Source organism: Gymnodraco acuticeps, unplaced genomic scaffold (genome assembly GCF_902827175.1).
Source record: "Gymnodraco acuticeps unplaced genomic scaffold, fGymAcu1.1, whole genome shotgun sequence".
Classification (NCBI taxonomy): domain Eukaryota; kingdom Metazoa; phylum Chordata; class Actinopteri; order Perciformes; family Bathydraconidae; genus Gymnodraco; species Gymnodraco acuticeps.
Window position 1 is genome coordinate 112,501 of NW_022991904.1, and position 12,467 is coordinate 124,967.

The following is a 12,467-nucleotide window of genomic DNA, read 5'->3' on the forward strand; positions in this document are numbered from 1 at the left end:
GTAGTGTCTCTACTTTAAAGAGTCCTCTCCTGCTGATGTTCAGGTGTATATCAGTATTTAGTGTCTCTACTTTAAAGAGTCCTCTCCTGCTGATGTTCAGGTGTATATCAGTATGTAGTGTCTCTACTTTAAAGAGTCCTCTCCTGCTGATGTGCAGGTGTATATCAGTATGTAGTGTCTCTACTTTAAAGAGTCCTCTCCTGCTGATGTTCAGGTGTATATCAGTATGTAGTGTCTCTACTTTAAAGAGTCCTCTCCTGCTGATGTTCAGGTGTATATCAGTATGTAGTGTCTCTACTTTAAAGAGTCCTCTCCTGCTGATGTTCAGGTGTATATCACTATGTAGTGTCTCTACTTTAAAGAGTCCTCTCCTGCTGATGCTCAGGTGTATATCAGTATGTAGTGTCTCTACTTTAAAGAGTCCTCTCCTGCTGATGTTCAGGTGTATATCAGTATGTAGTGTCTCTACTTTAAAGAGTCCTCTCCTGCTGATGTGCAGGTGTATATCAGTATGTAGTGTCTCTACTTTAAAGAGTCCTCTCCTGCTGATGTTCAGGTGTATATCACTATGTAGTGTCTCTACTTTAAAGAGTCCTCTCCTGCTGATGTGCAGGTGTATATCAGTATTTAGTGTCTCTACTTTAAAGAGTCCTCTCCTGCTGATGCTCAGGTGTATATCAGTATGTAGTGTCTCTACTTTAAAGAGTCCTCTCCTGTTGATGTTCAGGTGTATATCAGTATGTAGTGTCTCTACTTTAAAGAGTCCTCTCCTGCTGATGTTCAGGTGTATATCAGTATGTAGTGTCTCTACTTTAAAGAGTCCTCTCCTGCTGATGTTCAGGTGTATATCAGTATTTAGTGTCTCTACTTTAAAGAGTCCTCTCCTGCTGATGTTCAGGTGTATATCAGTATGTAGTGTCTCTACTTTAAAGAGTCCTCTCCTGCTGATATTCAGGTGTATATCACTATGTAGTGTCTCTACTTTAAAGAGTCCTCTCCTGCTGATGCTCAGGTGTATATCAGTATGTAGTGTCCTCTACTTTAAAGAGTCCTCTCCTGCTGATGTTCAGGTGTATATCAGTATTTAGTGTCTCTACTTTAAAGAGTCCTCTCCTGCTGATGCTCAGGTGTATATCAGTATGTAGTGTCTCTACTTTAAAGAGGTCCTCTCCTGCTGATGTTCAGGTGTATATCAGTATTTAGTGTCTCTACTTTAAAGAGTGCTCTCCTGCTGATGTTCAGGTGTATATCAGTATGTAGTGTCTCTACTTTAAAGAGTCCTCTCCTGCTGATGTTCAGGTGTATATCAGTATTTAGTGTCTCTACTTTAAAGAGTGCTCTCCTGCTGATGTTCAGGTGTATATCAGTGTGTAGTGTCTCTACTTTAAAGAGTCCTCTCCTGCTGATGTTCAGGTGTATATCAGTATGTAGTGTCTCTACTTTAAAGAGTCCTCTCCTGCTGATGTTCAGGTGTATATCAGTATGTAGTGTCTCTACTTTAAAGAGTCCTCTCCTGCTGATGTTCAGGTGTATATCAGTATGTAGTGTCTCTACTTTAAAGAGTCCTCTCCTGCTGATGTTCAGGTGTATATCAGTATGTAGTGTCTCTACTTTAAGAGTCCTCTCCTGCTGATGTTCAGGAGTATATCAGTATGTAGTGTCTCTACTTTAAAGAGTCCTCTCCTGCTGATGTTCAGGAGTATATCAGTATGTAGTGTCTCTACTTTAAAGAGTCCTCTCCTGCTGATGTTCAGGAGTATATCAGTATGTAGTGTCTCTACTTTAAAGAGTCCTCTCCTGCTGATGTTCAGGAGTATATCAGTATGTAGTGTCTCTACTTTAAAGAGTCCTCTCCTGCTGATGTTCAGGAGTATATCAGTATGGAGTGTCTCTACTTTAAAGAGTCCTCTCCTGCTGATGTTCAGGTGTATATCAGTATGTAGTGTCTCTACTTTAAAGAGTCCTCTCCTGCTGATGTTCAGGTGTATATCAGTATGTAGTGTCTCTACTTTAAAGAGTCCTCTCCTGCTGATGTTCAGGTGTATATCAGTATGTAGTGTCTCTACTTTAAAGAGTCCTCTCCTGCTGATGTTCAGGAGTATATCAGTATGTAGTGTCTCTACATGTCTCCATGCTGTAATGTCAAAAAGCTCTTTAGTTTTCTCATACTGCCTGTGCTGCAGTACCTCTTTTCACCCTCTGTCTGAAACCAGAGCCCAGTCTGCTCTGATTGGTTAGCTGGCCGGCTCTGCTGTGGTCAACTGCTTAGAGATTGTCACATACAATGTGTTGGAGCGCGAGCAAATTAAGGATAAAGTGTGTTATAGACTTCAAGATAAGGGTGCAATGGAATAAGGTCATGCTAGATTCTTTAAGGGAATGCAGGTGTCATAGCAGCAACAGAAATAACAGAATTAGAGTAAATATAGGAACAAAAAGAAACTAAATGACCTATTGTCATAAGGTCACACTCTTATACCTTTCAGTGTGTGTGTTTAAGTGGATTAAAGTGTGTCATGGGGCTTTTTACGACATGTATGTGTTTTATGCTCTCTTGTAACTCTTTAAAATCAGTATGCACGGTGCTCACTTGTAAGAGGCAGCCATGCTTGCAATAACTAGGATTATTATATGAATATTGAGTTTCATGGCCTCACTAATCACTCTACGGGCAGACAGTGATGATTTGATGACAGGAGATAGAGAGGAGGTATGATGTTATGATGGTGAACAGAGGCGGGCTTTGTTCCTCACCTTCGCTGGAGGTCAGCTGGCCCTTCAGCTGGTTGTAGCGCTCGGCTTTGGGCGGCAGCGGCGGCTGCATTTCTTTCTCATCCAGACCATCCAGACTGGTTTTAGACTGCAGGGAGGAGAGGAAGGCGTTAGAAGCATCCAGAAGAAGATGAAATAGAAAGGGAGCCTGTGTTAGAGTGACGGAGGCATCGATATTCTCTACAGTGGCTTCCAAACCTGCAGAACTAAGATAATAACAAGTATTTTATTAACAACATATTTGAAAAAACTCACAAACTGACTCTCAAAATAACATCTTAATCAATAGTTCAAGTGATATGCTTCCTTAAAGGTGGGGTAGGTAAGAAAGCAGCTCGAGTGCGCTAGAATTTGAAAATACACAGCCGGAAAAAATCTGCCACTTCCTTACAGAGCCCCTCCTCCAACACACACGAACGCGCACATGACCAATGAGGGCACGAGATAAGTTTGTGCACAGATGGAAGGCTGACAGGCAGGTAGGCCATCCAGTTACTTTAGCCGGGCCGGCTCAGATGATTGGTCGTGCTTTTTACAGTATTACGAGTTCCACAAATGACATTTTTTTATGGATTTTTTGTCAAAGCACTTAAGATATTCATTGCTGTGAGGCTGACAATTGAGCAGCCCGACCAAGCAAGGAGGCAGAACGTCCAAAAATATAACCCGGTGTGGGCATTTATTAAAACATGAACACATTACACACAGCCTCAATCCTGCTGCTGCTGTTCACGTGAGCCCAGCCTGCAGCCACCAGGATCTCACCCACAGTCCCTGCCTCCTAACAGACAGGGAAACAGAGCCTAAATACACACACTCTAATCAGCACAACAAGACACATATGAGGGGGGAGGAGACAACATAGGGCACCAGGTGCACACAATCAGCAACAGACATAACGGGAGGGGGAACACTTTTCAAACACAAACTTATAACTGAACAGAAGTACACACATACAAACCCAACTAACCGCAGTCAGCACTTGAACAATTACTGCCACTTAACGCTATGATGTCTACACCCCCACATATTATGTGCACCCGGATTATTCTTAACCGCTGTCATTCTACCCCAGCATAAGCACTTTCGGCGCTCTCGCTAACTCCCCTATCTTGTCAGGCGGAGCCGAGGACCCGACCAGCACCTGCCAGACGACATTTCAATCAATACGGTTTAATCCTTTAATAAATACTATCTCAATAATTAGTAGAAATTACATAAAATGTGCAAATATGCCATGCCAAACGGTACTGTGCAATCACGCTAATAAAGTGCAAAACTGTTCACTAAAGTGCTGAGTGCGAGGCCCGAAGCCCGAAGCCGTCAGGTCACAGTGACGCACAATTGCTATCGGGATGTTAAGAGCATTCCATTGAATATAACAACAAGTGTATCTCGAGCCGGTTTCTCAAACTTACCCCACCTTTAAGAACGTCCTTAATTAACTGATTCAGATGCGGTTGAAAACTGTCTCATCAGGTGTCATATACACTGGTGTTAAAAATCTCCCGACTTAAATAAACAAACATTGTCCATGCAGTTGCAAAGATGATGTGAGGAACACAGCAAGGCACAAGTAAACACACATCTATTAAAACACAACTATAAAATCAAACACACATTTGCAATAACAATACATGTTTTGAAGGTTAAGGTTGTTATAACCTGTTGCGACTTCACTCGCTTAGACTGTGAAACAACACTGTGCAATATCTACTCTCATGTTATATCTGGCTGGTGGTTCATTCACTAACTCTACTCCACTATGATCTGTACTTATTCGATCTTTATGTTATTAACAGGTGCTTCTATTTTAATGTTAACCTTCTCATAGTATTTGCCTTGTATCTCTACCGTCCTTTGCCAAAACAAAGTATATTCATAACGTCTGATTTCTGATTTGACATTGCATGTTTAACACACTGCCGAATATAAATAGTTTTTGCATCAAAACAGTTATCTACAGTTTTAATCCTAACCTTAGATCAACAGACAGTTGTAAAACTTCATTTGTTAGTCTTTAGTGGCTAATTGAGTGAGAAGGAGCCATTAACTGAGTTTATTATATACATTTTCTTTTAATTGTTTAATATGTGTTGTTTTATTAGTTTACATGGCCTACATTATGTGTTGACTATTTATCTACTCACCTTAGTTGTTTACGTCCCTGAATATATTTGTTGACACCCCTTCTTCTCCTATTTTCTATATGATGTCTGTTTGTGGGGAAGGGGTTGGTTTTAGACTGGGGAAGCTAAACCAGTTCAACTGATGTGTCGTGGCTTAAAAGTCTCTCGAGAAGCCACTTCCAACAAAATGGAAACTATGAAATGATCTCAGTGTTGGATAGACAGTTTGTTTCTCAATTAGGCATTCACTTGTTAAAAGAGTGCTTAAATCATCAAGCATTGCACCTGGTTTAACCCTCCTATTGTCTTCGTTTCCCCCCTTACTTTGGTGTTCGCGGTCAAATTTCACCGGTCCTGTTTTAACTGCTATTACATTAACACAACAACCATTAATCATCACCCAATTTCATTTAACACCCTTTCAAACTGTACACATTGTATCAGACTACTGATATACATGAACAACTGCAGTAAATATACAAAGAATAGACACTGAACATGTATTGCGTGTGCCAGGTGTGATCCATGTGGGGGGATGGGCACATAAGAGCGGGACATGGGTGTTACTAAGTTGACTAAATCATCCAAAATCCAATGAAAATGGTGATCAGAAATTTGATATGTTCAAATATCTACTGTGAAGGATATCATGAAGCCTTGATGCAATCGAATGTAAAACAAAAAAGTTATGATTGATGAAAGTAGTAAATCGACCCGAAGACAACAGGAGGGTTAAAGCCAACATCAATACACAAAACCAGAGATGTTGTCTATTTAATTCCACATATTCTTCTTTCTTGTCCAAATCTGAAGCAGACATTATTCAGCGACTCGTCTGCTGACAGTAAATGATCTTGTGTTGTGCTAGAAGTAGGTAATATAGCCCGGAGCTGCTAGCCTGAGGCAGAGGTGCTGCTCAGCTTACTTCTTGATAACTCCACAGCCCCCTTTCATTTTCTTAATTGTAGCCTTCAGTCCTCCCTGACCCTCGCAGCTATGCATGAGAGTGTGTGCAGCTCCCTGTGGAGCTCAGAGAGATGAATACAGCTGCTTTACATATGCAGGAGCAGGCTACTCCCCAAGACCTGTAAACACACTTTGATGTGTAAAACTGTTGGAGCTCTTCTTTTAAAGCCAGAGGACATTTTTCTTTTTCGCCCCTAAGTTTGTTTGCAGATGCAGAAAACATTATACATAATAATATAACATAATAATTGGATCTTCTGCTTATATCTATATATTTTAAAGGGCAATGGAGGTGAGGAGTGTGTTTTACATATTAAATCTGTTATGCATACTTAAAAGGACCCTCACTTACGTCCATCAAATATTTCCAAGTTGGGTTTAATAATAAATGGCATGATTTTAAACCAACTGGCGTCTTAACCATTTTTTAAATTGTATTTTTGCTTGTCTTTAAAATCACCGATATACACAAATGACAGACCTCAGGGGTCCAAGTCATTTCCTCCTATCAGTGAGTGACCTGGCTTTGACGTCAACCTGTTTTACAAACGAGGACTTCTCACGACTGCTTTAGTGAGATCCTTTGATATCCCCACTTGAGTTGAAGTCTTTCAGCAGCAAAAAGGACCTGGGGATGGTTTCACATTTCTGACGTGAGACGATGAGGATTAGGGGAGCTGACATGCTTAAACCCCGGCAGAAGAAAGACCTACTGTGCGTCAGTTACATTATGGAGTAACAGGTAGGGCTGCTCAATGAATCGTATTTTAATCGCAATTACGATTATGACTTGCAACGATTACGAAAACAACAATCGAAATATAACAATATTGGTTTTTCAGTTGAGTTATAATTAAAGTTCAGGGTAATCAACTGTTAAAAACACTGTTCAAATGTTTTTTCTCCAATAAATTGATGTTTTCAAAGTAAATGGATAATCGTTTTTAATAATCGTGATCTCAATTATTGACCCAAATAATGGAGATTATGATTTTTGCCTTAATCGAGCAGCCCTCGTAACAGGTAGATGTAGTAATTGTAATAAAGTCACCTTGGAGCTGATGATGGTGCTGTGGATGCCGTTGTCGCTGATCTTGATGGTGATCTGCCTCTCTGAAAAGTCAGGTCTGATGAACGGGGGCTGAATTTTGACATGGGGCTTTTTCTTGGGGTCCAACATGTATCTACGTTTGAAAGAAGAAGAAGCAGGTCATGAACAGAGTACCACATTCACAGTTGTAAGTGCAGCCATCACATTTGAACTGTGGCTCACTGAAAGCAACCAGGATGACAAGTGTGCAGCTCTGAAGAAAACAGCACACAATGTACTATTACAGTTCTCACATCAAAGCCTAAACACTCAGGAGAAGGGGGGGGGGGCTTCATGACCGCCGTCTTTAGAGCATCCTCTTTGTTTCTACATCAGTAATACTCTGTGTTTCAAGTACTGGCTGTGGCGCAGTGGCCTAGTGCGTTAGTGTTCCAATCAGGGGAGCACAGGTTCAAACCCCACTGCAGTCAGCATGTCGTTGTGTCCCTGAGACACTTCGCTCCTGTGGGGATTGCCCACAGTACTGAGTATGTAAGTCGCTTTGGATAATGTCATGTACCTAAGGGTGAAAGAAATACTCTGAAATGTGATAACTTCAACTATTATATATACTGCCAGGTTGCTTAATCTATAAAGATACAATATAATTTAGAAGTTAATCTGAATAAACAGCTGATTAATGCGTTAAAATAAAAATAGTAGAGTATAACTACAATAGCAGCTTTAAAATGTAGTCAAGTAGCATACAATGACTAATAGTAAAGTACCTCAAATTGCACTTAATTACAGTTCTTGAGTACATGTACATTGCCAGTTTTTGTCACATAGGATTACATGAGAATATTGTAGTATATACGGACATATGACATCACATGTATGATATATTATATTGTATTTAGGTAACTAAAACCATGAGTGGGTTAACAGAAAACTTCATCGGCAGTTCCAGTTTCCTAAATGGAAAATGAAAATTGGCTGCATTTGCTTAAAAATATCTTTAAATACTTTAACTCCTAATACTTTTAAAGTGCATTTTAGTACTTGTATTTAAATACTTTTACTTAAGTACCATTCTTGATGCAGTACTTTAACTTGAAATTGAGTAATCTAGTGTTGCATTGGTACTTTACTCAAGTAAAAACTCTGAATATGTTTCCCACCCCTGCATGTATGAACACATACCACATATGGAAATGCACCATAAACATTACTAACGTTATTGATAAACTGCAATATATACTTCACTATGAACCCATGTGTGCCTTCCAGAGACACACAGTGCAGAGTGCAATGGTGGAATGAGTGTGGTCCCATTTGGCGTTATATAAAACACATTTCAAACACAATATCCTGGCAGAAAAACAGCATTAAGTGAGTCGTCCGGGGCCGTTCATAATTAAATGGCTGTCAGTGTACAGTAATTGCTTTAATATTTAATGGCGGTGAAGCTTGGGGAGTGAATGTGTTATATCATCCAACACATTCCGTAATGAAACTATATAAAAAGCCATGTTACTCAATAATTAAAACTCATTTTTAACTCGACAGTTCACTGAATCAGAAACCTTCCTCAGGGACGGTGCAACAACTTAACACCAGATGCTTGTAGCACCGCATGTCACACACACCTGCTGTTATCTCTCCGCAGTCACACTGTTGATTTTTATGGAACAGGAATCGTCCCCATGGGTTGTAAAACTTGTGTTTTGGGCTTTTAGCGATGCTTTGTGTGTGTAAAAAGCCCGCTCTGCGCTCTGTTTCTCTTTTACTGTTGTTCTTCAGACTGATTCAATTCTCTCTGCCATCTGCCGGGTTGCTGGCAGAACCACACACACACACACACACACACACACACACACACACACACACACACACACACACACACACACACACACACACACACACACACACACCACACACACACACACACACACACACACACACATCACACACCACACACACACACCACACACACACACACAACACACACACACACAACACACACCACACACACACACACACACACACACACACACACACACACACACACACACACACACACACACCACAACACAACACAGAGAGAAGTATCTTACCTTGGTGCCAGGGGACTGCATAAAACATAATCCACGTTGCCACAGCAACCTCTGGTGAAGGGATTTACTCCTCCACGAAACTTCCCCGTCACCTGCGGATCACAACGCCTCGTTATGAGCAGAGGAAGGCCACGGTGCACACACACACACACACACACACACACACACACATATATATATATATAAAACAGGCTTGCATACAAACAGGATGTCAGCATCAGATAATAAGTGTGCTTGGGAATCATTTCTGTCCGTATTATAATTGCATTATTCTCCTGTATGTGTCAGATCTGTGGAGAGCAGAGGTTTGCTTTGTGAAGATTCTCCGGATATTTCCCTACAGCAAGCAGTGTGTGAGTGTGTTGATTTACGCTGGATAAACAGCCGGTGAATTGTGTGTGTGTTTATGTGTATGTATGTGTGTGTGTGTGTATGTGTTTATGTGTGTGTGTGTGTGTGTGTGTGCTGTTGATTTACGCTGGATAAACAGCCGGTGTAATGTGTGTGTATCTTTATGTGTATGTGTGTGTGTGTTTGTGTGTATGTGTTTATGTGTGTGTGTATGTTTATGTGTGTGTGTGTTTTGTGTGTATGTGTATGTGTGTGTGTGTATGTTTATGTGTGTGTGTGTGTGTGTGTGTGTGTTGTGTGTGTGTGTGTTTATGTGTGTGTGTTTATGTGTGTGTGTGTGTGTGTTTATGTGTGTCTGAGTGTGTGTGTTGTGTTTTATGTGTGTGTGTGTGTGTATGTGTCTGTGTGTGTGTGTGTGTGTGTGTGTGTGTGTGTGTGTGTGTGTGTGTGTGTGTGTGTGTGTGTGTCTCCTCTCACCTGCTCGTTGGTGGTTCGCCCTCGGGCTACGAGCACCATGTGGAAGCCAGTGAGCCCCAGGACTGGAATAAAGAAGAGCCCCGCGATGCACATCACCACCAGTCTGCACCCCAAGGTCAAGATCAACAACAACACAGTGACAAGAAAAAACAACCACAAGTTCTATAACTATAACTCTAACTTGCCACCACTATAGACGGCAGAATATCTTTCTGAAAATGTAATAAACAACCAAGCCAATAAAAGTGGTCTTAGCCATTGTTGGGCATTAGTGAACGACATGCAGAGGATACAAAAAGTCCTTAGATCCTTTAGTTAAGTAAAAATAAGTTATACTAGTGTAGAAATACTCAGAAGGGAAAATTCTGCTTACAAAAATTATACTTATGTAAAAACACAAAAGCATTAGCATCCAAATATACTTAACGAAAACTAAAAGTACTTGTTATCTAGAATTGCCGTTTTTCTTTCATTTTATTGTATAATAATTTACTAGCCTTTTTTTAGCATTGTGAAAAAGCACTATATGAATGCCATATATTTATTATTATTATTTAATTTCTTTCAAATATAAATCAGATATTTTTTAGTAGGGTACTTGGGTAGTTTTTAAAGATAGAGACATTTTTGTGTGTAGTTTTGAATATTCATTTATTTTATCATTTCAAGTCACATGTACATTTTGAATTCCCTCATTCTTTTACAACGTACTTTTAACAACCTTCTAGTTGTAGTTGTATTCTGGATTCCTACATAGAGTACATTTGCTGTACAGTTCAGCTCCTTCCAGTGTAATAATAGCTTGCAGGTATTTTCCCACAGTGATGGAAGGATACGTGACGGTGGTGTGCAGCGCTGCCAGAGACTCTCGGTGGTGGAGGACGAAGATGAGGCCGGAGGAGAAGACGCCCAGCATGTGGACGCTCAGCGACAGCAGGAAGAGGAAAAAGTAACGGTAGTTCCTCCGCCCGATGCAGTTATTCACCCAGGGGCAGTGGTGGTCGAAGTCCTGAGGAGAGAGAGAGGTACACTTTGAACATATATGTCAGTTGTTCAAACGGTATTCAAGTGTCGTTACGACCTCTCTTATAGTTAGGGGTGAGGAAATGTTCCAATCAAGTATTCAATCAATAATGCTTTTTTCTCAGTTCTGTTTCTTGTAATTATTTTGTTTTCCATAATCCCAAATGTCCTGTATCATCAATTCTTATTTACAAGTCACTTTGGAAATAACTGTATTACTAGACAGACATCAAGAGCTTCTTTTGCTTTTTCTGTTTCAAAAACTAACACAAGGAAACATGCTGTTAAATTCAGACACATGAAAATATGAAGTAGTTTGGGATCACACATTACACATTCATTAAGTTCAACTGTTTGCTTTCAATGCTCGGTTAAAGGTTTTTAGTGAAGCAGTTTTGTTAAACAAGGATACACATACATTTATCTCAAACGAGAAAAAAAGATTTATGCCAGATTTGAAGCAAATTGTAATTTCCCGGGCAGATCAACAATCTACAATTCACACCCTAAAAACATTACTTCGTGTCTATCACACTAACACTTTTAAAGTACAGATCTATAAAATACAACTATTGGTGTTGAAATAAGCTATATAATTAAAACCTGCTTTGCTTATATCAACATAAAATGTTCACAAAACAGCATCAAGATTGTTGAGAAAACCAGTCTGGTCAAACCTGGAGCTATATATAGATTTTTATTACATTATAGGGAGGGGGGTGGAACAGAGAAAGAAGGCACACGCCGGGAGCGAGATGAGCAGTGAGCGTGGCCCGGCAGGCACACACACACACACACCTACACACACACACACACACACACACACACCCACACACACACCACACACACACACACACACACACCACACACACACACACACACCACACACACACACACACATCAACACACAACACACACCACACACACACAACACACACTAACACACACACACACACAACACACACACACACACACACACAAACACACACACACACACACACAAACACACACACACACACCACACACACACACACCCACACACACACACACACACAACACACACACACACACACACACACACACACACCACACACACACCACACACACACACACACACACACACACACACACACACACACAAACCTCCACGCAGTTGTCACAGACGCTGCAGTGAGAGCAGCGCGGCGGCCTGTAGAAGTGACAGGTGGCGCACCACTTCATGCGGACCTGGATGCCCTTGATCTCCACGTTTTTGTAGAGCGGCGCTCGGAAATCATCGTCCTTGTCCTCGTCCTCGTCCGCTGTTCGGAAACAAAGACAAACACGGACCAATTAACACATGCATATTGTGAAGTGTGAATCAAACAGCCACAAACACCAGAGATAGCAAAAGTACACACATCCTTTACTCAACTAGAAGTACAGATACTCGTGTTTAAAAATACTCTGGTAAAAGTAGAAGTACTGACTAAACTTCTTTACTCAAGTAAAAGTAAAGAGGCTTTGAAGTGTACTTCAGTAAAAAGTACCCATAACTAGCAGCTGTTTTAAAGAGTACCTGACCTCCCTTTATATTAATAGAACAATAATGTCATTGTTAGC

The 12,467-nt window shown here is 40.7% G+C and overlaps 1 protein-coding gene across 1 annotated transcript in view; it reads right to left on the reverse strand.

The window, feature by feature from the left end:
- Positions 1–12,166, reverse strand: part of zdhhc8b (zinc finger DHHC-type palmitoyltransferase 8b) — a gene marked incomplete at its 5' end in the record, with an annotated part of 21,946 nt that extends 9,780 nt beyond the window's left edge. Inside the window, 6 exon segments of the mRNA XM_034200115.1 lie at positions 2,755–2,860; positions 6,919–7,051; positions 9,015–9,106; positions 9,843–9,945; positions 10,679–10,851; positions 12,009–12,166. Coding sequence (XP_034056006.1) covers positions 2,755–2,860; positions 6,919–7,051; positions 9,015–9,106; positions 9,843–9,945; positions 10,679–10,851; positions 12,009–12,166 — 765 coding nt within the window.
- Positions 12,167–12,467: the final 301 nt, after the last annotated feature.